Source organism: Mauremys mutica, chromosome 25 (assembly GCF_020497125.1).
Source record: "Mauremys mutica isolate MM-2020 ecotype Southern chromosome 25, ASM2049712v1, whole genome shotgun sequence".
NCBI classification, from domain to species: Eukaryota; Metazoa; Chordata; order Testudines; family Geoemydidae; genus Mauremys; species Mauremys mutica.
The window spans coordinates 13,961,974-13,988,596 of record NC_059096.1 but is presented as its reverse complement, the minus strand read 5'-3'; the positions used below and the strand labels follow the sequence as shown (position 1 = coordinate 13,988,596).

At 62.8% G+C, this 26,623-nt stretch overlaps 1 protein-coding gene across 3 annotated transcripts; it reads right to left on the bottom strand.

Annotated features, from left to right (window-relative positions):
* Nucleotides 1-444: 444 nt before the first annotated feature.
* Nucleotides 445-26,178, bottom strand: ACBD4 (acyl-CoA binding domain containing 4). Of its 3 annotated transcripts, none has more exons than XM_044999558.1 (10): nt 26,080-26,145; nt 25,009-25,103; nt 23,295-23,415; nt 23,115-23,199; nt 22,568-22,688; nt 13,584-13,690; nt 12,123-12,294; nt 2,678-2,856; nt 2,039-2,092; nt 445-1,044 (listed from the first exon to the last, which is right to left on the bottom strand). In XM_044999558.1, exons 2-10 carry the CDS (start codon nt 25,088-25,090, stop codon nt 919-921), a joined length of 1,047 nt encoding a protein of 348 aa, XP_044855493.1. In that variant the 5' UTR covers nt 25,091-25,103; nt 26,080-26,145; the 3' UTR covers nt 445-918. The 3 variants fall into 3 exon arrangements, with proteins under 3 accessions (XP_044855493.1, XP_044855492.1, XP_044855491.1); XM_044999557.1 differs by lacking the exon at nt 26,080-26,145 and adding an exon at nt 25,319-25,582; XM_044999556.1 differs by lacking the exon at nt 2,039-2,092 and having other exon boundaries at nt 25,009-25,104; nt 26,080-26,178.
* Between the last annotated feature and the right edge of the window lie 445 nt (nt 26,179-26,623).

The window sequence follows — 26,623 nt, the reverse complement described above, 5'->3', positions numbered from 1 at the left end:
GCAAGGGGTGCTTCCCGCATGACTTGTGCCCACGGCCCTTAGCCAGCTCCCACCACCCTTTACATGTCTTTATCCTCACAACATAGCCGGGGGAGGGCAGTGCCATTACCCCCACTGTACAGGAGAGGGAGGGACAGAGAGACCAAGGCCCAGCTGCTCACGGGCACTGAGAGGCCGTGCTCCCCCTGAACTCAACGGGAGTTAGGCACCTAAATACCTGTGAGGATCTGGGCCTAGGTGACGTACCAGGTCTCATGGGGAGTCTGTGGCAGTGCAGCGACTCGAACCCAGGTCTCGTAGGCTAGCCCCCGAACCACTGCCCCACCCGCTCTCTCCATGGTGAACGGCCTCTCAACAGGGGACCAGTTTCCCTTGCAGGCTGGCTGTTGTGCTTCGCGCTCGCTGCACCAGCCACCCTACGACGAATGACATGAACAGACAGCGGAAAAGCTGTTTTTCTTTAATGGGGCGTTTATCTGCTGCCACTGTTGTGGTGCAGGTCACCTGAGGTGCGAGTGGGGAGAGACAGGAGCCTGCTGGCGGGTCTCACATGAGTGTCCCCCTGTCCTCCCGCAAGTGAAATGGCATCTCAGAGGAGAACAGGCTGGGCCAGACCAAGGCTGGGGTCCCCCCGACCGTGCTGACGGCGCTGGGCTTGCTGAGTTAGTGCTGAATCCGATCGCTCCTTGCCACACTTCTGGAGTGGTTTGTCCTTCAGAGGAGCTGTCCCTGGCACCGGGGGGACAGCGCGTCGCTCCCCCAGCGAGCGCCGCCTGGATTGTTCTCCTTTCCCAGCTCCTGGGAGGAGAACCACTTTCGTTACCCATTGCGGGTCTGCTGGGTGCTGAGTCCCGATGGCTGAGCTGCAAGTTCCAACCAGGCAGCGCGTTCCTGGGGTTTCCGCTCAGTGCTGCGCGTTCAGACAGGGAACAATCCCCTTTTCCTGCGCTGGAAACGCCGCAGCAGCCACTGGACGACGAAGGGCCAGGCGAGGAGGAACAGCAGGGTGCGAGCAGAGACCTCCAGCGGCCAGCGGGACGGCTTCTGCGGAGAGGAACGAGCACAGGGCGGTGGGGAGGGGTTAGCGACCCTGAGGGCTCCTGGGTGCTGGGCCCAGGGGCTCGGAGAGGGGCCCCTGCTGCTGCACTTTGCTTCTCGGCTCTATTAGCGTCTCTAGCTCAGTAACCCCCGGACCCCCTCCCCAAGAGACAGCGTCACCATCTCCCTTCGGGAGAGCCTGAGACACAGCGTTAGGGCCCAAGTGTCGGCGTATCGTCACCATAGTTACTAGTGAGCGTCTCACACGACTCCCTCCGGAGAGGGGGCATCACCCCACCTCACAGAGGCAAACGACGGAGACACCAAGGGCAGGCCCGAAGGCCCCTTGCTCACCCAGGGCCGTCACTCACTAGCAGGAAGGGGCCCAGCCAGGGCTCGGACCCCAACAGAGACTCACCCCAGACCCCATGCGGAGCCTGTGGCCAAGCGGGGAAGAGACGCCTGGTTTCCTGAGTCCCGGGCCGCTGCTTCTGCCGCCCAGCTGGGGACCTGCCTTTAGACACCCGGGGCAGGTTTGCTGGTGGCCAGTGCCCCGGGGAGCAGCTGCATGATCCCCCGGTCTGGGATCAGCGCAGAGCACGGCTGGGCTGAACCCACGGTGGCTTTGGGCGGACGAGGGTCTGGCTCCTAGACTCTGCTCTGCCAGCTGCTGGGGCTGCTCGACGCGTCACTCCAGGCTGCACAAGCCCAGCAGGCAGCTGCAGCTGGAGGCTAAGCCTAAGTGTCTCTCCCCACTTCTTCCTCTTGGAGTCCTTGTCCTTCTCCACACCCAGGGACAGCACCTCCCAGGCCCTCTGCCCCCGCCAGGCCCTTCCTCCCCGGCTGCACCGCTCCCCAGGATCCGGCTGTAATCCAGCCGTGGCGAGGGTGGCCCAGCCGCACTGCACGTGTGACTGGGAGATGAAGGAACCGCCGGGAAACGGGGGCAGCAGCTCGCAGCCGGGCCTGCAGCGCAGCGCGTCTTGGAGCACAGCCGTACCTGCGTGCCGAGCGCGGCCGGCGGGGGGCGAGGGCCGGACCCAGACTCGTGCCCCTGGAAGACAGAAAGAGGCTCAGCTCAGCGCCACACGGGCTGGCGGGTAACGGGGCGGGTGCGAGAGGCTGGGAAGCTGGGCCCAGTGATTGGAGCCCAGCCTAGCCCATTCACTGCCATGTAGAACCACTGCCACTTTCACTGCACACCCCCTCCATGGGCATAACGGGATCCGCCCCCCAGCCTAGGGCAACGACTCCTTGCTCTGCACCCCGGGGCTCACACACCAGCACGTTGTCCCTTTCCCGACGCCCTGCCCCGCAGGGACTTGCTGGGGTCACCCCGTGAGTCAGCGTCGGAGCGGAGTCTCAGCTAAACACCCACCGGCAGCGCCACGCGCATCCCAGGCTCCAGCTGGCGCGGCAGCCTGGCCCCGAGCCTCCCAGCCACTGGCCAGAGCAGAGCCCGTCTGCACCAGGGGCCTGACCCCAGGCGCTCACCTTGCTGCTGTGAGGCCCTGCGGTCTGATAGCGACCATCTGCCTCCCCCTCCCGCCCCGATTTTAACCAAGGGCGTGTGCGTGCAAGGGGGTGTCCGGCCTGGAAAGCGCCCCCTTGTGGCCTCGGCATGGTGAGGGGCTCGTACCTGCGCGGTGCTCAGCGTTTCCAGGTGGCTCAGCCTCTTCAAGACGCTCCGCATGTTGTCCTGCAGGGCGCGGACGGTGCCAAGCAGCTGCATATCCAGCTCCGGCCGGAGCCCTGCGCTCGCTGTGTCCCCCTGGTCAGCATCAGGACAGCCCCTGGCTCCCGGGGCAGCCTGCAGCTCTGTGGGGCAGAGGGACAAGGATGCCAGAGGGACAGATCAGGAGGACGAGGCGTCGTCCTAGACGGCTGCCCCAGAGTTTGCAATCTAGGGACACTGCAGGCCCAGGCGTTACAGCCCAGGAGGGTGCGGCTCGGTGGCGCGAGGCTGGGGCTAACCCTGTCAGGTACAAGCCACTTCCCCAGGGGATTCTGGGGCGGCCGGGCAGTGACCTTCAGCTGGGAGGACGTGCTCTGCTGGAGCCCACTCAGATGGGGGACGGTGGCACAGCTCTGTCCAATCCCCAGCCCATCACTTCGCCAAAGCACTCATGGTTCTGCTACTGGGGCCAGAGTGCCCCTGCCCCCGGCGAGACTCCCGGGCCGGGGAGGCAGATGTTCCCCTGGGGCAGGAGACGCGTCAGGAAGGGCCGGGTCAGCACTACCTCAGCGCTGACTCCAGTAGGGGGCAGCACGCAGCAGGATCCATCCCACGCCTTAGTGAGCGCAGCTGGACGCCGGCTATGAGCAAAGTACGCCAGGGACCCAGGTGCCTTGACCCATCAGCACCTTGCTTGCTCCCGGCATCCGGGCCATTGGTGCCGGAGGGCCTGCTGCCCGCTCGACCGGGGAACTGCCCTGCAGAGCTCACCCTGGCAGCACACGCCGGGCGTCAGCCCAAGTCTAGAGAGGCATCCTGGTGGTGGCCCGTGTGGCACAACCGGGTGGGGATCCGGGCTGTGAAGTCCGCTGGGTAGTGGGGGGGTCTCAGTCCATGGGGCCAGGTGTCTGCACCACAAGCACTAAGCGGCCCCTTCTGGCTGCGGAACAAGCTCACCCCAGGGCTGTTCCCTGTGGGCGGGGGTGGCAGACGGCTGCATGGGAGCAGATGGCCCTGCCTGTGTGGGGAACCACAGAACATCAGGCCCCTGGGCTGGCCACTGGAGAGCTGGAAGGCTGGGCCTGTGGTCAGCGCATGAACTCAGGGCCTGTCTACACGGCAAAGGCTGCGAACAGGCCACTCTTCCCAAGCGGAGACAGCCCAGCAATGCAGGCTCAGCGCAGGCTGGCAAGCCGAGTACGGACCCAGAGCCCCAGGGCTCACGAGACAATAGAGCACCCCCCGCGCCCCGCCCCGGAGGGCAATGGGAGTGGGCCGGTGCTTTGCTGTGTGTGAACGGGCTGGCAATGCTCATCCGGAGTCAGCGTCACTTCTCTGGCAGCGCGGACCCCAAGCTAAACTGCCGGCCGCCCAGGCCCCTCACCCTGCTCCCAGCCCGGCCCAGGCCCAGCGTCTCAGCGCTAGGGGAGAAGAGCAGAGATCTGGCTCGGCAGCCTGGCCCATGCCTGAACCCACCGCCCTGCAATCCCCAAGGAGAGGCAGCTGCGCTGAGCCAAGCGCCCCCGTCTGACCGAGTGCGGCACAGAGCCCCCAGCGCCATGACCCAGTGTCGCTCTCTGGGCCCCGGCGTGTGCTGTGCGTGCGGGTCGGGAGAGGAGAGTGATGGCGAGTGCGTCCAATGGACACTGCTAGCGCGAGTCACAGCGTGGCTGCAACAAGGCACAGAGAGATCACGTGGCTCGCCCGAGGTCCTGGTGAGTCTGAGAACCCAGGAGTCCTGACTCCCAGCCCTGTGGTCTGTCCTGCTCCTCAGGCTGCACTGTATCCCCCCTGCTGCAGGCCCCCCAGGGCCAGAGCACTGTCCAGGAAACCCTTTCGCAGGAGCCTTGCTCTGGGGTACGTGATGCCCTCTTCACACTGGGGCAGGATGCAGAGAGGGCTTTGCAAAGAGCGCAGACCAGCACCCCTGGTTCCAACCGGCAGCCCCGGGCCCTACCAGCTAACGCAGACTGGAGCCGCACCTCACAGCAGCACCTGGGAGCAGAGAGCAGCTCCTTCCATGGAGGCACCGGGCTTTGCAAAGAGCACAGACCAGCACCCCTGGTTCCAGCCGGCAGCCCCAGACCCTACCAGCTAACACAGACTGGAGCCGCACCTCACAGCAGCACCTGGGAGCAGAGAGCAGCTCCTTCCATGGAGGCACCAGGCTGGGCAAGGAGCAGGCCAAGCCCAGGGGCCACTCTGGACCCACTCAGCCCCAGGGTGGCCTTATCCCACGAGCTGTTACAAATTAACCTGTCAAGGCCAAGCAGCCTGTAAGCCCCAGCCCAGAACGTGACCGGAGGAGGAGATAAGCTGGATTCTGCTTCGAGAGGGCGGGATGCCAGTGCCCGCGCTTCCATGCCTGCGGCACGGCGCTGGCGGGGAGAATCGCCCCCTCTAGAGGTGAGTGGGGCAGACGCGCTAGACAAGGCACAGACGGGATCGCAGGTGGCCTTGCCGTGGGGCATCGCTTTCCTCCTCAGCCCGTTGCTGGGCTGCTTTACCCAGCCTTGCCGGAGGGGGCAGCTCCGGGGTGGCAATGGGGGCACGAGCAGCGAGGGTGTGTAGCCATGGGAACAGCGCCCCAAGGGAGGCGGAGGATTCTCTCCGTCAGGACAGGACGGCTCTTCCTACCAGATGCTCTCGCTCCACACGAGTGAGTGGGGAACCCCTGGGGAACCTCAGGCCTGTGCCATGGGGCACAGTGGAGCCTGGGGGGCTTGCTGAGAGAGGATGGATCTGTCCACGGCCAACATCAGCCCATTCCCCCTGCTGAGCGCAGGCTGTCCCCTGCCGCCCCGAGGAGCTGGGCCTTGGGGATGCGTGGGGCACTTCAGGCTGAGCGGCGAGGGGAGGGGAAGATGGGTCCTGCGGGGAGGGCACATGGCTGTGTGCCAGCAGCCTGGGCACAAGTTCTCTTCTCTGTGCCTCAGTTTCCCCGGTGTAAGAGGGATAATGACACTGACCCAGCTCACAGAGGTGCTGCCAGACGTAACCCATTAACGTCCACGAATGCGGGGCAGGCGCAGTAATTACGACACGGCATCACCTGCATGCAGATGGCCTGTGTCCACTTGTGCTGCCCCAAACCAGACACCTCCTGCGGGGCTGGGCGGCCAGAAGACAAAGGCAGCAGCTTCCCGCCCTCCATGTGCTCAGAAGAGATGTGCCAAGACGCTCCTCAGGAACCGTTCCTCAGCCCGGAGAGGCACAGCCCACGGGCCCAGTCTGAGTCCTGGGCGCAGCTCACACCTGAGAGCCCCTGCGATATGTGCCAGGGCTCCCGTGGCACGTGCTGCCCCACGGCCTGGGGGGTGCAAACCCCCAACAGTGTGTGCAGAGGGCAGAGGCACGAGACCTGCCCAGCTGGCGTTTCCACAGGACCGGGCCGGTCATGTGACAGCGGCCTCCTGAAACATGACCCACAGAGCGCGGTGGGAATCACGCCCGAGGGGCAGCCACAAGCCAAATGCCTTGGGAAGAAGCAGCTGGGCACAGCCTGGGCACAGGCACCAGCCCCAGCTCTCAGGGAAGCAGGGGGGACACTCAGGGCCCCATGGGACCGGGCCATTAAAGAGGCTGAACTGGGCCAGCAGGTGCCTGAGCCCTGCCCTGGCAGGACCACCCGGGGAGATGGGGGGGGGGTCGGTCTCCGCGGCCCATTCAGTCCCTGGCGGCTCTGCCCGCACGGCGTTAGCGTGTGCGACACACCCCGTCCCTCAGACCCACCAACTCCTTCAGCAGAGGACACGGCGCAGCCAGGGCTGGGCTGGATTCGACCTGGCGACCTGGGGGGAAGGCTCCCCAGCTCCTCGCCAACTGCCTGGAGCAGCTGCTCCAAGGGGCTGGGACAATGTGAACCAGGGGAGGGGCTGAGAGTCACTGAACCAAACTGCAAACCCTGCATATGGTGGAAACCACATCAGGCCGGGGGCTGCAGCAGCCCCCCAGTTCCAGCACCTCTGGCTGGTCCCCTCCTTGGCCCCAACATCTGCTTCCCTGACTCAGCGTCTTTCCCTTCCCTGCCGTGTATCAGCACAGCAACAGCTCAGCCTGGAGCTGAACTACCAGCAAACCCAGAGACAGGCCTGCACGCCCACCCCACCTCCACCCAGCTCCCCCTCAGCACCCCACTACCAGCAAACCCAGAGACAGGCCTGCACGCCCACCCCACCTCCACCCAGCTCCCCCCCAGCACCCCACTACCAGCAAACCCAGAGACAGGCCTTCACGCCCACCCCACCTCCACCCAGCTCCCCCCCAGCACCCCACTACCAGCAAACCCAGAGACAGGCCTGCACGCCCACCCCACCTCCACCCAGCTCCCCCCCAGCACCCCACTACCAGCAAACCCAGAGACAGGCCTGCACGCCCGGCCCCACCTCCACCCAGCTCCCCCCCAGCACCCCACTACCAGCTATCACAGAGACAGGCCTGCACGCCCGCCCCACCTCCACCCAGCTCCCCCCCAGCACCCCACTACCAGCAAACCCAGAGACAGGCCTGCACGCCCACCCCACCTCCACCCAGCTCCCCCCCAGCACCCCACTACCAGCAAACCCAGAGACAGGCCTGCACGCCCTCCCCACCTCCACCCAGCTCCCCCCCAGCACCCCACTACCAGCAAACCCAGAGACAGGCCTGCACGCCCACCCCACCTCCACCCAGCACCCCACTACCAGCAAACCCAGAGAGGGGCCTGCACGCCCGCCCCACCTCCACCCAGCTCCCACCCAGCACCCCACTACCAGCAAACCCAGAGACAGGCCTGCACGCCCGCCCCACCTCCACCCAGCTCCCCCCCAGCACCCCACTACCAGCAAACCCAGAGACAGGCCTGCACGCCCACCCCACCTCCACCCAGCTCCCCCCCAGCACCCCACTACCAGCAAACCCAGAGACAGGCCTGCACGCCCACCCCACCTCCACCCAGCTCCCCCCCAGCACCCCACTACCAGCAAACCCAGAGACAGGCCTGCACGCCCGCCCCACCTCCACCCAGCTCCCCCCCAGCACCCCACTACCAGCAAACCCAGAGACAGGCCTGCACGCCCACCCCACCTCCACCCCGCTCCCCCCCAGCACCCCACTACCAGCAAACCCAGAGACAGGCCTGCACGCCCACCCCACCTCCACCCAGCTCCCCCACCAGCACCCCACTACCAGCAAACCCAGAGACAGGCCTGCACGCCCACCCCACCTCCACCCAGCTCCCACCCAGCACCCCACTACCAGCAAACCCAGAGACAGGCCTGCACGCCCACCCCACCTCCACCCAGCTCCCACCCAGCACCCCACTACCAGCAAACCCAGAGACAGGCCTGCACGCCCGCCCCACCTCCACCCAGCTCCCCCCCAGCTCCCCACTACCAGCAAACCCAGAGACAGGCCTGCACGCCCGCCCCAACTCCACCCAGCTCCCCCCCCAGCACCCCACTACCAGCAAACCCAGAGACAGGCCTGCACGCCCAGCCCACCTCCACCCAGCTCCCCCCCAGCACCCCCCGACCAGCAAACCCAGAGACAGGCCTGCACGCCCACCCCACCTCCACCCAGCTCCCCCCCAGCACCCCACTACCAGCAAACCCAGAGACAGGCCTGCACGCCCGCCCCACCTCCACCCAGCTCCCCCCCAGCACCCCACTACCAGCAACCCAGAGACAGGCCTGCACGCCCACCCCACCTCCACCCAGCTCCCACCCAGCACCCCACTACCAGCAAACCCAGAGACAGGCCTGCACGCCCGCCCCACCTCCACCCAGCTCCCCCCCAGCACCCCACTACCAGCAAACCCAGAGACAGGCCTGCACGCCCGCCCCACCTCCACCCAGCTCCCCCCCAGCACCCCACTACCAGCAACCCAGAGACAGGCCTGCACGCCCCCCCCACCTCCACCCAGCTCCCACCCAGCACCCCACTACCAGCAAACCCAGAGACAGGCCTGCACGCCCGCCCCACCTCCACCCAGCTCCCCCCCAGCACCCCACTACCAGCAAACCCAGAGACAGGCCTGCACGCCCGCCCCACCTCCACCCAGCTCCCCCCCAGCACCCCACTACCAGCAAACCCAGAGAGGGGCCTGCACGCCGCCCGCCCCACCTCCACCCAGCTCCCACCCAGCACCCCACTACCAGCAAACCCAGAGACAGGCCTGCACGCCCGCCCCACCTCCACCCATCTACCCCCCCAGCACCCCACTACCAGCAAACCCAGAGACAGGCCTGCACGCCCACCCCACCTCCACCCAGCTCCCACCCAGCACCCCACAACCAGCAAACCCACAGACAGGCCTGCACGCTCACCCCACCCCCACCCTGCTCCCACCCAGCACCCCACTACCAGCAAACCCAGAGACAGGCCTGCACGCCCGCCCAACCTCCACCCAGCTCCCACCCAGCACCCCACTACCAGCAAACCCAGAGACAGGCCTGCACGCCCGTCCCACCTCCACCCAGCTCCCCCCCCGCACCCCCCTACCAGCAAACCCAGAGACAGGCCTGCACGCCCGCCTGACCTCCTCCCAGCTCCCTGCCAGCACGACCCTACCAGCAAACCCAGAGACAGGCCTGCACGCCCGCCCCACCTCCACCCAGCTCCCCCCCAGCACCCCACTACCAGCAAACCCAGAGACAGGCCTGCACGCCCACCCCACCTCCACCCAGCTCCCCCCCAGCACCCCACTACCAGCAAACCCAGAGACAGGCCTGCACGCCCGCCCCACCTCCACCCAGCTCCCCCCCAGCACCCCACTACCAGCAACCCAGAGACAGGCCTGCACGCCCGCCCACCCCACCTCCACCCAGCTCCCACCCAGCACCCCACTACCAGCAAACCCAGAGACAGGCCTGCACGCCCGCCCCACCTCCACCCAGCTCACCCCCAGCACCCCACTACCAGCAAACCCAGAGACAGGCCTGCACGCCCACCCCACCTCCACCCAGCACCCCACTACCAGCAAACCCAGAGAGGGGCCTGCACGCCCGCCCCACCACCACCCAGCACCCCCCCAGCACCCCACTACCAGCAAACCCAGAGAGGGGCCTGCACGCCCCCCCCACCTCCACCAGCTCCTACCCAGCACCCCACTACCAGCAAACCCAGAAACAGGCCTGCACACCCAGCACCACCTCCACCCAGCTCCCACCCAGCACCCCACTACCAGCAAACCCAGAGAGGGGCCTGCACGCCCACCCCACCTCCACCCAGCTCCCACCCAGCACCCCACTACCAGCAAACCCAGAGACAGGCCTGCACGCCCACCCCACCTCCACCCAGCTCCCACCCAGCACCCCACTACCAGCAAACCCAGAGACCGGCCTGCACGCCCACCCCACCTCCACCCAGCTCCCACCCAGCACCCCACTACCAGCAAACCCAGAGACAGGCCTGCACGCCCACCCCACCTCCACCCAGCACCCCACTACCAGCAAACCCAGAGAGGGGCCTGCACGCCCGGCCCCACCTCCACCCAGCTCCCACCCAGCACCCCACTACCAGCAAACCCAGAGAGGGGCCTGCACGCCCACCCCACCTCCACCCAGCTCCCACCCAGCACCCCACTACCAGCAAACCCAGAGACAGGCCTGCACGCCCACCCCACCTCCACCCAGCTCCCACCCAGCACCCCACTACCAGCAAACCCAGAGACAGGCCTGCACGCCCACCCCACCTCCACCCAGCTCCCCCCCAGCACCCCACTACCAGCAAACCCAGAGACAGGCCTGCACGCCCGCCCCACCTCCACCCAGCTCCCCCCCAGCACCCCACTACCAGCAAACCCAGAGACAGGCCTGCATGCCCGGCCCAGCTCCCACCCAGCACCCCACTACCAGCAACCCAGAGAGGGGCCTGCACGCCCGGCCCACCTCCACCCAGCACCCCACTACCAGCAAACCCAGAGACAGGCCTGCACGCCCACCCCACCTCCACCCAGCTCCCACCCAGCACCCCACTACCAGCAACCCAGAGACAGGCCTGAACACCCGCCCCACCTCCACCCAGCTCCCACCCAGCACCCCACTACCAGCAAACCCAGAGACAGGCCTGCACTCCCGCCCCACCTCCACCCAGCACCCCACTACCAGCAACCCAGAGAGGGGCCTGCACGCCCGCCCCACCTCCACCCAGCTCCCACCCAGCACCCCACTACCAGCAAACCCAGAGAGGGGCCTGCACGCCCGGCCCCACCTCCACCCAGCACCCCACTACCAGCAAACCCAGAGACAGGCCTGCACGCCCGGCCCCACCTCCACCCAGCTCCCACCCAGCACCCCACTACCAGCAAACCCAGAGACAGGCCTGCACGCCCACCCCACCTCCACCCAGCTCCCACCCAGCACCCCACTACCAGCAAACCCAGAGAGGGGCCTGCACGCCCGGCCACACCTCCACCCAGCACCCCACTACCAGCAAACCCAGACAGGCCTGCACGCCCACCCCACCTCCACCAAGCTCCCAGATCCCACCCAGCACCCCACTACCAGCAAATCCAGAGACAGGCCTGCACGTCCAGCCCACCTCCACCCAGCTCCCACCCAGCACCCCTCTACCAGCAAACCCAGAGACAGGCCTGCACGTCCAGCCCTCCTCCACCCAGCTCCCACCCAGCACCCCACTACCAGCAAACCCAGAGAGGGGCCTGCACGCCCACCCCACCTCCACCCAGCTCCCACCCAGCACCCCACTACCAGCAAACCCAGAGACAGGCCTGCACGCCCACCCCACCTCCACCCAGCTCCCACCCAGCACCCCACTACCAGCAAACCCAGAGACAGGCCTGCACGCCCGACCCCACCTCCACCCAGCTCCCACCCAGCACCCCACTACCAGCAAACCCAGAGAGGGGCCTGCACGCTCGGCCACACCTCCACCCAGCACCCCACTACCAGCAAACCCAGACAGGCCTGCACGCCCACCCCCCCACCCCCAAGCTCCCAGCTCCCCCCCAGCACCCCACTACCAGCAAACCCAGAGAGGGGCCTGCACGCCCGACCCCACCTCCACCCAGCTCCCCCCCAGCACCCCACTACCAGCAAACCCAGAGAGGGGCCTGCACGCCCGACCCCACCTCCACCCAGCTCCCACCCAGCACCCCACTACCAGCAAACCCAGAGAGGGGCCTGCACGCCCACCCCACCTCCACCCAGCTCCCCCCCAGCACCCCACTACCAGCAAACCCAGAGACAGGCCTGCACGCCCGGCCCCACCTCCACCCAGCACCCCACTACCAGCAAACCCAGAGACAGGCCTGCACGCCCGCCCCACCTCCACCAAGCTCCCAGCTCCCCCCCAGCACCCCACTACCAGCAAACCCAGAGAGGGGCCTGCACGCCCACCCCACCTCCACCCAGGTCTGAGGCCCCTGGCTCGGCCCCACCCCACGCCAAAGGGCCGGTGCCACACCCACCTCTCTCTGTGCCGAGGGGCCTGGGGCCATCGCTGCTCCGCCCGACTGGTTCTCCGCCTTCGCCCAGCTCTCCCCCCCCTCGGGCCGGGGACTCAGGCCCGGCGTCGGCGCGCAGGCCGGCTGTGTGAGGACTGCTCAGGGAAAGGCTCTGCCCGGCCACGCGCTGACCAGCCTGCGTGAGGGGAGAGGGCAGCAGGAGTTGCAGTGAGACCCCCTGTGCTGGGGGACGCAGCGTCCAGCCCGTAGGGTGCAGAGGGGACGAGGATACTGGGGCAGGGAGAGGCCAGCTGTCTAGTGCTCAGAGCAGGGGACTGGGAGTCAGGGCTCCCGGCTTCCCCGCTGCGTGACCTGTGCCCCTTCCCCACCTCACGCACAACAGCCACCTACAAACAACAAGCTGCCTTTCTGCCCCTGGCCAACAAGGGTCTCCAAGGGCTTCGATTAAACCCGGCATCATCCCCCCCATTTCACAAACAAGAGACGTGACTTAGCCCCAGCTGCAGCAAAGCCCGGAACAGAGCCAGGGGTCCCAGCGCAGGCTCCCACCCACCAAACACAGGACTTTCCCTGCCATCTTATACCCCCACCAGAGAACTGATCCTACACAAAGCATCTCCCAGCAGGACATGCTGGGCTGTACCGGACAGTCTGTGAGCCCCACACTCCAGCCCAGCCCTGGGGTGACCCCCGAATTATCCTGCTGCCCGAGGGCTGGGCTGGAAGCAACCAGCAAACACCTGAGCAAACCCGGCATGGAGTGCAGGGGTCCCTTGGCCAATCCGCAGCACAGAGACCCACCCATGAACACCTGGGGTGAGAGACACTGAGTTTTGATTTGCACAATTCCCACAGCCACACCTCCGCCTAATACAAGTAAATGAAACCAGACCAAGCTCCCTCCACGGAGCCATTCCCCTCCCCGCTCCCTGGAGCATCAGTGGCAGCTCTGGGGGGTCCGAGAGCCATTGCTGGGGGTGGGAGCACAGGGGCTGGGGCTCTCCTCCCACTGCCCCCAAGCACAGTGCAGGGCCCCGAGGGGTCCTTCTCTCCCTGACCCCACACACGTGAGGGGAGCGGGTGGCTCATGCTCTGCAGCGAGCGAGGCCCCTGCCCGGTGCACAGGGAGGGGAGCGCGGCTGTGATCAGGGCTCTGACTGATTTGGGGTTGGGAGGTTCACATGGCGCAGGGTTCCCTGGGGACGGCCGGAGAACAGGGGTCCAGTGCAGGCGGCCAGAGGGCAGCAAGGGAGCCTGGGTTCAGGGAAGGGAAGTCAGACCCCTGCTGAGCAGAGGCAGGCTGGGACAGGGCGCTGCAGAGCCAGGCCTGGCACGGCAGCCGGTGGCTGTGAAATCAGGGCACCGTGCTGAGTGGGGCGGAAGGGGGGACGAGCTCTGGGCACAGGACCACGAAGGGGTCTGGACCCGGCCCCCCCGGGCGGCTCGCTCCGTGAGCAGCGTTACCTGACCAGGCTCCATCTGCTCCAGGGTGTCGCTGTAAACGTCGCTTTCCGAGTCACTGGGCACTTTGCTGCTCTCAGGGGCTTCGTCGGCCTGGCCCGGCCCGGCGCCTGGAACGGGAGATGCCCGGCTCAGCGGGGTGGGGGAATGCCCGCGGCTTGGGGGGGGGGACATGGGCGGCTTGGTGGGGGGACACACATGGCTCGGGAGGGATGCGGGCAGCTCAGCAGGGGTAGGAGGACACACGCGGCTTGGGGGGGGACACATATGGCTTGGGAGGGACATGGGCGGCTTGACGGGGGTACACACATGGCTCTGGGGGGAGGTGGGTGGCTCGGCAGGGGTGGGGGGACACACATGGCTCGGCAGGGGTGGGGGGATGTGGGTGGCTTGGCGGGGGTACACACATGGCTCTGGGGGGAGGCGGGTGGCTTGGTGGGGGGACACATGCAGCTCGGGGGGACGTGGGCGGCTCAGCAGGGGTGGGGGGATGTGGGTGGCTCGGCGGGGTACACACATGGCTCTGGGGGGATGCGGGTGGCTCAGCAGGGGTGGGGGGACACACGTGGCTTGGCAGGGGTACACACATGGCTCTGGGGGGAGGCGGGTGGCTTGGCAGGGTACACACATGGCTCTGGGGGGAGGCGGGTGGCTTGGCAGGGATGGGGGGACACAGGTGGCTTGGCAGGGTACACACATGGCTCTGGGGGGAGGCAGGTGGCTTGGCGGGAGTGGGGGGACACACACGGCTCGGGGGGGACATGGGCGGCTCAGCAGGGGTGGGGGGGACACACTCTCTGGCCAGGCACCAGGAGAGCAGGGGGCTCATCGCAGCAGTACAGTCCTTTGTGACCCAGCGCCACAGGCTGGGGCAGTCACTGGAAGGCCAAAGCTCCGTGCGCAGGAAGCAACGCCCACCAGGTGCACCTGGGAGGTTTGATCCTTCCCCGAGTGCGGCTCATCTGGGATCTCACCGCCCCTGGCTCACACAAAGCTCTAGGGGGGAGGGATAGCTCAGTGGTTTGAGCATTGGCCTGCTAAACCCAGGGTGGTGAGCTCAATCCTTGAGGGGGCCACTTAGGGATCTGGGGCAAAAATTGGTCCTGCCTAATGAAGGCAGGGGGCTGGACTCGATGACCTTTCGAGGTCCCTTCCAGTTCTAGGAGATTGGTATATCTCCAATTATTACCTAGAGCTCACCTCATTGCACAGCACTCACTGTACAGATGGGGAACTGGGAGGAGAAGGGACGTGCCCAAGGCCATGGAGTCAGTAGCAGAGCCAGGAGTCCAGGCTCTCAATCATGGCCCTGCTGTGCTAACTACATAACACTCTCCCCAGGACACAGCGCAGGGCCCTGGCCACCGCAGACACTGATGAGGACAAATGACAAGACTGCCATAGTCCCCAACATGGCACTCCGGTGGGGGTGATCCCTCATGGGAAGCTTCCTGGAGGGGAGAAAGCGCCACTGAATGTGACTTGCAGCCAAGAGAAGCCCCATGTCCCAGGAGTTACAAGTGCCGCACACGGTGTTTATCCAGCGCCACACACGGCCCACGTGCCCCACCATGGAATAACCACACGCCGGAATCCCTGACGCCAAAACAATCATCCCAGCTGACAATGCAGCCACCACCCGACCCCCACCACACCCTGGGGAACCCCTGTGCCAGCCACCACCCGACCCCTGCCCACCCCCACCCCACCCTGGGGAACAGGTCCTGCCTCTGTGCCAGCCACCACCCGACCCCTGCCCACCCCCACCACACCCTGGGGTGCAGGCCCTGCCTCTGTGCCAGCCACCACCCGACCCCTGCCCACCCCCACCACACCCTGGGGTGCAGGCCCTGCCCCTGTGCCAGCCACCACCCGACCCCTGCCCACCCCCACCACACCCTGGGGTGCAGGCCCTGCCCCTGTGCCCACCCCCACCCCACCCTAGGGTGCAGGCCCTGCGCCCTTTCCAGACAGGACACTGGGTTTGTTCTCCTCCCAGTACGGAAACCTGAGGAGGGATGTAGCCCATTCCCACCCCCTGGGCCTTGGGGAGGGGACCGCTAAAGGGGCCCCTCCCGCCTGTGGCTGAGCATGCGCTGGGCCACCCACGTCCACACTGACACGGGAAGCCCTCTGAGCAGCCTCCCTCCATTTCCCTCTGGGGGCGCTTCCCCCATCCTGACAGCTTCACACACTACGCAGGAAGGACCAGACCCCTCCCCGCCGCGGCCCTGGGGGGTTTGCTCCGCTGGTTAGTTCCCCTCGCTGCTAAAAACCCGGTTTCTGTTCGGACTTTACCTAGCTTCAGCGTCTGCCCCCTGGATCTCGTTAGGCCTTTGTCTGCCCTCAATTACCAAATATTTGCGCCCCTGCAGGTATTTACAGGCCATCATCAAACTCCCTCTCTGTTAAGCTAGCTACGGAGCTCCATGAGTCCATCACTGGGAGGGCTGGAGTGTGACAGGACCACGCGTGGGTGTGTGGGGAGGAGGTGAGTGTCTTTCCTCTGGGATCTCAGTCACGGGGCAAATCCCAGCCTGGCACGGGTGATTCCAGCTCTGTGTGGGTGGCAGATAGGAGGCCTTGGCACAAGGGAGCCTGCGGCACTGGCAAGGTGACCCCACCGGATGGCTGTGGCCTAGACCCCCCACTTCCAGCAAGCCCTGGGAGCCACGAGGGGCAGTGCCCGCGAGAGCAGCTGGAGCCAGGATGGCAGCTCTCCCGCCAGGAGCAGTGTGCAGCAGGCCCGGCCCTGCAGACACCCTGTCTAGGCTGCCCGTAGCCCTGGAGGAGCCTGGCTGCTTGGCCACAAGGGCCTTGGTCCTGGCTTCGACCAGCGATTCGATCCTTCCTTGGGTAACGGCCGTGGTGGGATGCAGCATGCACGGGGTTAACACTAGGGCCCCGGGGTCTGCGGAAGCGGCTCACAGAGGTCGCTAGTAGCACCAAGCGTCCAATGAGCTCACACAAGGAGTGCGGGCCCCATTCCTCCAAGGGGCGCAGAGCCCCCGGGGCCCAGAAAGCAAGTGGCTTACGGGGGCTCCCCGGGGTCTGTCCTGCATCCCCACCAGTTACGGCAAAGCGAGCGACAGAGCAGGCTGCTGTGTGCAGAGCACGAACTCTCCCTGCACGGTTATTCTCCCCCCAGAGGAGCCGGGCTCTGCCCAGCAGGTCACATCGCTGTGCCGGGTGCTAGGAACCGAACCCAGCAAATGCCCCCGAGACATGTGTCAGCAGCGTGCCCTTGTTGCCAAGAAGGCTAATGGCATTTTGGGTTGTATAAGTAGGGGCATTGCCAGCAGATCGAGGGATGTGATCATTCCCCTCTACTCAGCACTGGTGAGGCCTCATTTGGAGTACTGTGTCCAGTTTTGGGCCCCACACTACAAGAAGGATGTGGATAAATTGGAGAGAGTCCAGCGGAGGGCAACAAAAACGATTAGGGGGCTGGAGCACATGACTTATGAGGAGAGGCTGAGGGAACTGGGATTGTTTAGTCTGCAGAAGAGAAGAATGAGGGGGGATTTGATAGCTGCTTTCAACTACCTGAAAGGGGGTTCAAAGAGGATGGATCTAGACTGTTCTCAGTGGTAGAAGATGACAGAACAAGGAGTAATGGTCTCAAGTTGCAGAGGGGGAGGTTTAGGTTGGACATTAGGAAAAACTTTTTCACTAGGAGGGTGGTGAAGCACTGGAATGGGTTACCTAGGGAGGTGGTGGAATCTCCTTCCTTAGAGGTTTTTAAGGTCAGGCTTGACAAAGCCCTGGCTGGGATGATTTAGTTGGGTTTGGTCCTGCTTTGAGCAGGGGGTTGGACTAGATACCTCCTGAGGTCCCTTCCAACCCTGAGATTCTATGATTCTATGAGAACACAGGCAGGGTCTTGCTGCCGGGTGCCGGGTGATAACCATCCTGCCCTCACAGTGCCAGAGCAGACTGCGATGTGCTCTCCCCGAGCTGTGCCCGCTCCTGCAGGGCTCACCGGAGGGAAGCTTGTCTGTGCCTCCCATCTGCTGGCACAGGGGTGGGGGCACTGATGCAGGGGGAGGGGCTGGTATCACAGCTGCTTCCCTGACCAGATGCTGCTGCACTCTGCTGTCCATAGGGACGTCCATTCACAAAGTGCCTCTCCCACTCCTCAATGGGCGGAAGAGTCCCATGGTCAGACACGCGTTGCTCCGCAGCGTAGGTGATTGACGGAGCGAGTCTACAAAGCCAGCTCACCTCACACTGCCTGGCCGTGGTTAGTGATGGGGGTGGGGGTGGGGGCCAGTTTGAGACACCCAGGAGAGGTCTGAGTTCAGCCGGCAGGTTCTCAGCACTGTCTGGAATCAGGCCTGTTTAAGACGCCTTGAGCAGAGCACCCCACACTGCAACATCCTTGAGTCAGCAGCTGCTTGACGACCCTGGAACCAGGCTCTTCGTTCGGCTCCTTGCGTGGCTCCGTTTGGCCAAGGGAAATCACGGGAGGCAGTTTCGCCTTGTTTGTCGCCAGAATGTGATCCTTCCCTCTGACCTCCCGGAGCACAGGCCAGAGCTCTGCCCCAGAACACGTCCTGGAGCAGAGCTGTTGGGAAACCAGCCAACCTTGATTTAAAGAGTGCCACTGAGGGCCCGGGGTAAGCTGTACCAGTGCTTCATTGCCCTCGCTGGTAACAATTCACACCCTATTGCCAGATCTGAATTGGTCTGGCTTCCACGTCCAGCCACGGGACCATGTTACACCTGCCTCTGCTAAACTGCAGAGCCCATTAGTAAATCATTTGCTCCCCATGTAGGTACTAGTCCGGGATCAAGTCACCCCGTAACCTTCTCTTTGTTAAGATCAAGGAGCGTAATCTAGTTGATCACGGTTACGCAGGTTTTCTAATCCTTTAATCACTCTTGTGGCTCTTCTCTGAGCCCTCCTCAATTTGACTATAACAAACTAGATAAATGCATGGAACATCAGAATGGTGATACTGGGTCAGACCAAAGGTCCATCTAGCCCAGTGTCCTGTCTGCCAACAGTGGCCAATGCCAGGTGCTCCAGAGGGAATGAACAGAACAGATAATTATCCATTCCCTGTCGCCCCTTCCCAGCTTCTGGCAAACAGAGGCTAGGGACACCATCCCAGCCTCCTGGCTAATAACCATTGATGGACCTGTCCTCCAGGAACGTATCTAGTTCTTTTTTGAACCCTGTTATGGTCTTGGCCTTCACAAAATCCTCTGGCAAGGAGTTCCAAAGGCTGACTGTGCGTTGTGTGAAGAAACCTGAACCTTTTCCAATTCCAATGTATTTTTTTGAGATGCAGCAACCAGATCTGCACACTGTATTCAAGATGTGGGCGTACCATGAATTTATATAGAAGCAACATGATATTTTCTGTGTTATTATCTATCAATTTCTTAATGATTCCCAACATTCAACCTGTGGAACTCTTTTCCAGAGGATGTTGTGAAGGCCAAGACTATAACGGGGTCAAAAAAGAACTAGATACGTTCCTCGAGGATAGGTCCATCAATGGTTATTAGCCAGGATGGGCAGGGATGGTGTCTCTAGCCTCGGTTTGCCAGAAGCTGGGAATGGGCGACAGGGGATGGGTCACTTGGTGATTTCCTGTTCTGTTCATTCCCTCTGGGGCACCTGGCATTGGCCACTGTTGGAAGACAGGATACTGGGCTAGATGGACCTTTGGTCTGACCCAATATGGCCGTTCTGATGTTCTTATAGCAGTTCTGTAGAATTCAAACAGGAAACCCTACCAGTGGTGGCAACCCTACCAAAGAGCAGCATTTTGAACTGAGCTCATCCATTTTAAACCTAGAGATGCAACAGGACAAACTTTCAGACTAGTTTTTACAAATCTTCATCCTGATTTAAATCAATGACTAAAAACAAACCAAGTGATTTAAATCAGGAGCTAAGCAGCTGCCTCCTCTCACTCTGTATGAAGCCTGAGTCAACAGCCTCCCCATAGGTCTCTCATTAACAAAGTTGTCCCATTCCTAGTCAGAGGCCATGTGTGCAGGTTTCCAGGGGCGCGCCACGGTGTCACAAATGGAGACCCCCTGAGGTGGGCAATGGCTGGTAGCTTAGGCTCTGCGTTCACGTTCTGGAGACAGAGCACGTTTCTATCACCCACAGGCTCCAAAGAGGAGCCAGCACTTCCATGAGGACAAGACCACTGAGTTCCCCTAGATACAGGCCCTCATGCTGCAGGGCCTAAGCCAGTCATTCAGTGCCGACTCCGGGGGTGCTCCAGGGCTGTTCTTCAGAGGGAACCCCCCTGTGACGAAGTGGGACTGTTCTTAATGTTTCCTCTGAATACTGTGTGGGTGCCTCAGTTTCTGGCCGACACTCTGTCTCCCAGCAACTAATGGCCGGGGCCCTTCTCCCTTGCAAGGGGATGCTCAAGGTGTGGGAGAACAAAGAGGCCAGGTGACCTCCTGGCCCAGAAAAGGAACTCAGCAGAGAGGAGGGGCTGGAGGGGGTTTTAGTTTGGAGCTGGCTGGGGACTGGAAGTGAGGGCAGACATCTAATAAACCCCTGTGTTACTGGCTGGCTGAGAGTCACGTCTGACTGCGAAGTGGGGGTGCAGGACCCTCTGGCTTCCCCAGGACCCCACCTGGGTGGACTCGCTGTGGGAAGCGCCCAGAGGGGCAGAGGATGCTGAATGCTCCAAGGTCAGACCCAGGAGGTGAAGCCGTGTGAGCTTCTTGCCCTGGGGACAGTCTGCTCCAAGGGAGAGGAGGCTCCCTGAAGTCCTGCCTGGCTTTGTGGGGAGCAGTTCCAGAGCAGCGCCCGGGGACTCCGTGACACCCCCACTGCCACGCCAAGCCCGGCTCACAGTTCCAAGGCCAGCCCCATAGCAGGACTCTTGTTTTCAGCGCTGCTCTCCTGCTGCTCCATGGGGAACCTCCCCTCACGATTTCACGGCTCAACCAGCGACGCGAAGCACTGGCGGCAGCCAAACACACACTTATCAGTGCTTCCAGGCAGGGACCCTGCTCCAAGTGCAAAGGGCAGATCTCTGCTCCGCCAGCAGCCACGGCCAGAGCCACTGGCTGCGTGGCAGAGCAGGAGTTTGCCCTCAGACCAAAGCTGCTGGTGGCAGCTCGAGTGACCCTGATCTGAACACTCCCGGCAAGGAAGCGCAAGCTGATGTTTTAAAGGGGGATCAGAGGGGATGTCTCCACTAACACTGGGCTCCCAGATTTAACCACCCAACCCCTGCTAGGCAGAAGCTCCCCGGCCTGCAGGCTGTCAGACACGCTGCGCAGCTGGGCAGTCAGTGTCCTGCCCTGGGGGGGCGGGGCATAGGAAGGAGGGTGGAGCCTCGTCAGGACACCATGGCATCCCTGCAGCCCAGCCTGGCCCTCCTCCCACTCTGTAGAGGAGGGTCTGAGGCTCTCACATACAATCACTCGTCTCAGGAACATGGAGATAAACCAGGCGCAAGTTCTAGTCAGAAGCAAGCCCAGGGCCCGCCCCTCCGGGTCCCTGTAATCTCATTAGAATAATAGAATATCAGGGTTGGAAGGGACCTCAGGAGGTTCTAGTCCAATCCCCTGCTCAAAGCAGGACCAAACCCAACTAAATCATCCCAGCCAGGGCTTTGTCAAGCCTGACCTTAAAAACCTCTAAGGAAGGAGATTCCACCACCTCCCTAGGTAACCCATTCCAGTGCTTCACCACCCTCCTAGGGAAAAAGTTTTTCCTAATGTCCAACCTAAACCTCCCCCTCTGCAACTTGAGACCATTACTCCTTGTTCTGTCATCTTCTACCACTGAGAACAGTCTAGATCCATCCTCTTTGGAACCCCCTTTCAGGTAGTTGAAAGCAGCTATCAAATCCCCCCTCATTCTTCTCTTCTGCAGACTAAACAATCCCAGTTCCCTCAGCCTCTCCTCATAAATCATGTGCTCCAGCCCCCTAATCATTTTTGTTGCCCTCCGCTGGACTCTCTCCAATTTATCCACATCCTTCTTGTAGTGTGGGGCCCAAAACTGGACACAGTACTCCAAATGAGGCCTCACCAGTACTGAATAGAGGGGAATGATCACATCCCTTGATCTGCTGGAAATGCCCCTACTTATACAGCCCAAAATGCCATTAGCCTTCTTGGCAACAAGGGCACACTGTTGACTCATATCCAGCTTTTTGTCCACCGTAACCCCTAGGTCCCTTTCTGCAGAACTGCTGCCCAGCCATTCGGTCCCTAGTCTGTAGCAGTGCATGGGATTCTTCCGTCCTAAATGCAGGACTCTGCACTTGTCCTTGTTGAACCTCATCATATTTCTTTTGGCCCAATCCTCTAATTTGTCTAGGTCCCTCTGTATCCTATCCCTACCCTCCAGCATATCAACCACTCCTCCCAGTTTAGTGTCATCTGCAAACTTGCTAAGGGTGCAGTCCACACCATCCTCCAGATCGTTAATGAAGGTATTGAACAAAACCGGCCCCAGCACCGACCCTTGGGGCACTCCACTTGAGTGGGGCGAGACCGCACTGCCCTCGAGTGCACGCCATCTGGGAGTCCAGGTTGACAGGAAGAGGAAGGATGGCCCAGTGGTCAGAGTAGCAGGCTGGGACTCAGGAACCCAGGTTTAATTCCCTGCTCCATCACAGACTCCCTCTGTGACCCTCGACAAGTCACTTCGCCTTTCTGTGCCTCGGATCCCCACCTGTGCAATGGGGATTGTGAGGCGCTCAGATACTACAGTGACGAGGGCCGGATCAGTCCCTGCGATGGATGGCCGGGGAGCTGGAAGGGATGGGCCCTTCCTTATAGGCTAGGGCACGCGGGAACCAGCAGAAGGAAGTATCATTTCATGGATGGGGGAAACTGAGGCACAAAGAGGTGAAGCAGCTTGTCCAAGACCTTGCAGCAAGGCAGTGGCCGAGCCGAGACTAGAACCCAGGCGTCCTGACTCCCAGGCTGCTGCTCTGCCCATTTCAGCCCAGCCCAGCCCAGCGCCCCTCCCAACGCCCCAGGCTTACCAGCCTTCTTCTTGAAGAAGGACTCGGGGGGCCGGGGCATGTCGTGTATCACCTCATAGAGAGGCTCGAAGAACCCAAACACGTCCTCAGACATCTCGCCCGCCGGGATCGTGTCAATGACCTGGAGAGAACCCCAACAGCGTGTATGTAGCCAGGTCGGAAGATGGAGGATCCCGCGCTGAGGCAACGGTCATCCAAACCCTGGGCCAGAGCGCAGTGTCTGGGAGAGGGAGGGACCGACATGGCTGCCTGTGGCAAGCGGGGTCCGAAAGCTTCCCCCCCACAGCTCTGCCAGGGCACCTCTGCTCTTCCCAGGCTGGGGCCCTTCCCCAGCGCTGCCAGCGCCCTCCCCTCCCCACCTTCTGACGACTCTGAATCCAGGCCCTCCTCAGCCAGAGCCCTCAGCTGTGCCAGCGTGTGCCACGTGGCCTGCACGCCACCAGGGACGATGCCGAGGGCACTGCTTCCAGGGTGTCCCAAGGCACACGGGGAGCGAGTGGAGCAGCCCCAGGAGCTGCACGCAGCAGGGAAACAAGGAGCTCTGTACCTTCTGGGCTACCTTCTTCATCTCCGAGATATACGCTGCCATGGCCTCCTCTTTGGACATCTTCCCCAGCCTGTTCCATGCGTCCCTGCCAACCAGAAGGTCTCATGACTGATGCCCCACGAACAAGGCTGCACTGCAGGCCACAGCACTCATGCCAAACAGTTACTGTTTCAGCCTTACCACTTATACCGGCCGATGGGATCCCAGAATCCAGGCCGGGGGATCTCACAGCTGCCCACTGTCGCCTGCTTGTAGTAGCTGTAGAACCGTAGCATCACCTCGTAGGGAGGGCGGTAGGACCCTAGAACACACGCAAAGCCATCAGAGCAGGAGCACAGGGACTGCGGCCACTTCCTCACCACGGCCACTCAGGCCTGTTACACGCATCCTGACGCTGGGGCTCTGCCCACTAGCCCAGCACTCACCCCTACTGCTGGAGCTCTGCCCTTCAGAGAGGCCTGGCGCTGAGGTGACCACTTGGTCATTGAAGGACCCATGAGTCAGGGCGTTAACCACGATCCTGGCCCAATTCCCGCTCAATTACATTCTGCTTCCCGAAAATACCCCCTGCAGTTTTAGCTGGAAAGTTGAGAGGATGTGTAGTGATGCTGTGCACTGTTAAAAAGCAGCTGCGTTCCACCCCAGAGGTAGCTGTGTTTCAGTGGCGGGTGAAACTGGGTTTGTGTTTTGGGGCGGGAAGCCTCATATACTATAAGGTGCTATTAATATAGGAAGAGAAACAAGGAGGGCAGATGCCAGGTACACAAGGCTGCACAAAGCGGCTTGGTCACGATGTCCTTTCTCCTCTTAAGTGCAAGCTGAAATTTCACATGGCCTAAAGCATCAGAGCCAAGATTTTCCAGCATGGGGGTGGGGTGGCCCGAAGACAAATACATAAATAAATGCCTGGTTTTCACAGCTGCTAAGCACATGCAGCTCCTTACTGAAGTCTATGGGAAGTGCAAGTGCTCGGCACCTCTGGAGATCAGGCCCATAGGAACTGCCAGAACAGAACAGATTAAAGGCCCATCCACTCCAGTATCCTGCCTCCAGGAGCAGCCAATGCAGGAAGCTCCAGGAAAAGGAGTCCCTCTGCTCCATGCACGCACCTAACTGTACAATACCGTACAACAGAGATATTCCTTCCTGACAGCCCTCCGGTGATGAGTGTGTGGCCTGAAGCATGAGAATTAACATCCTCCCTGGTGTAATTGCCAGTGGAATTCTGATTTGCCAGGAGAAGACACCAAAGCACGGCTACAGTCAGAAACCCGACTGTGAAGTGGCACCTTGTCAACGTCACAGTTTAATTGATAAAAACCCACTTTTTCCACCCTTTTACTAGAGCCAGCGCTGCAGAACCAGACTATCTGGGAATTAAGCTGTGTTCTGCCAAGCGCTAGCTAGCATCCGCCCCAGCACCGCAGGTCTGAGCACAGAAACGCTACAAGCTGAGCTCGCGTGTGCTTACAGCAAGTGGGAAATGCTGGCTGAGAGTCCTGGGGACTGATACACCCCAGGCAGTGTATCAATCCTGCCCTTCACTCAGCCTGCCTCTGCCCTGCTCCGGGGAGCAGCTCTAGTGGCAGAAGACGGAGAGTTCAGTGGCCTTCCAGTCCTCGGCCTTTCTACTGAGACTGCCGACGAGAGGACCAGTCCATGCCCGTGGTGAGGGTGTTTTGTGACGTGACACATGGTGGAGGATGAGACAGTCCATTAGTTCCCATCTAGTCTGTCTCCTGGGGGCCGGCACAGGCCTGTCCATACTGGACACTTAGTCAGGCTATGGGCAGTTCCAAGGGACCAAGTTTGAGCCTCGCCTACATGGAAACTCACCCCAACATCCAGCCGGCAGAGCCCGCGCTAGGCCGTCTGCGGTGCATGCTGGACTCACCGTTTTTAGGCAGGCCCTGAATGACTCTAACAGCGGCCTGGAATTGCTTCTGGTAGTCCGGCTCCACGGGCTCCATCCCCATCCACTCGCGGGACCTGAGAGAGAAGCATGACCCCACCATGTTAGCCGGGGGGGCCTGTCAGAGGCACTCCCAGCTGTGGCAGAGCCACTGGGCTGGACAGGGGCCTTCCCCAGGGCTCTGGGGCATGTGGGGCTCGGGTACGTGGGCCAGGACTTCGTACTGGTCTGCGAGTTTGCCCTGGGCTCACAGCCCTGCCAGGCAGGAACCTCTCAATTCACCAATCCCCACCTGCCCTCAGCCCCATCCAGCAGGGACCCTCCGGGGTGACAGGGCAGCTGGGTCTCCTCTGCCCGCAGGAGCTGCTCTGTACCGGCCCACTGGGCTTGGGAGGCGCTGGCCCAGGGCAGGAGCTGCTGGGTGGATCCACAGCCCTGTCCCTAGCACCCAGCTCCTACCCTGAGCACTCCCGCACCAGACCCGACCTGGGGCCCAACCACCTCGCCCCACAGTGCCCTGCTCTACGGCGCCCTCCCTAGTGCCCCCGGCATGGACCCTGCTGCCCCCTGCCCAGATCCCCCCATAGCCCATGGCCCCCAGCCCAGATTCCCCTCAGCCTAGCCCAGTCCGGACCCCCTTAGCTCGCACCCCGGATCCTCCCAGCCCGGATCACCCCCAGGCCAGCCCTGGACCCCCTTAGCTCAGACCCCGGATCCCTTCCCCAGGCCAGCCCTGGACCCCCTTAGCTCGCACCCTGGATCCCCCCCAGCCCAGATCCCGCCCAGCCCAGCCCTGGACCCCCTTAGCTCGGACCCCGGATCCCCCCCAGCCCGGACCCCCTTAGCTCGCACCACGGATCCTCCCAGCTCGGATCACCCCCAGCCCAGCCCTGGACCCCCTTAGCTCAGACCCCGGATCCCTTCCCCAGCCCAGCCCTGGACCCCCTTAGCTCGCACCCCGGATCCCCCCCAGCCCGGACCCCCTTAGCTCGCACCACGGATCCCCTCAGCCCGGGTCCCCCCCAGCCCAGCCCGGATCCCCTTAGCTCGGACCCGGCTCCCCCGCCGCTCCGAACAGCTGATCCACCCCGACCCCCCTTTCCGGGCCGGGGCCGGAGATGTGCATAGGGAGCAGAGACTAGGGAACCGTCCCAACCAATAGCGACATGCCTTTCATTCGCCCGAGACACTTCGACCAATTAGCATCAAGCTTTAAAAATAATGCAAATAAGCGCCTCCGCGACGCAGCGTGCTGTTACGTCCGCTACAGTGTTTCAGACAGGCCAAGTCAAGCCGCCAGCCTGGTGTAGCAGCGCCCCCTGCAGGGGGAGGGATGACCGGCGGACGCCGAACCTTGGGCAGTAGTGCCCCCTGCAGGAGCGTGTTAGACATCGGGTTTATTGGGTGAAGCTGGGAAGGAGCTTTGGGCTGATTTATTACAGGGGGTGGAGAGGAGAGTTTCCAGTGTGGGCGGCAGGGGCCTATGCAGAACAGTGCCCCTGTGGCTGGGGGTGTGGCGTGTGTTTTCATGGCCCCATGGTTGTACACGAGTGTTTGGTGCCTAGGCAGCAGCGCAGGGCAGAGTTAAGGACGCGCT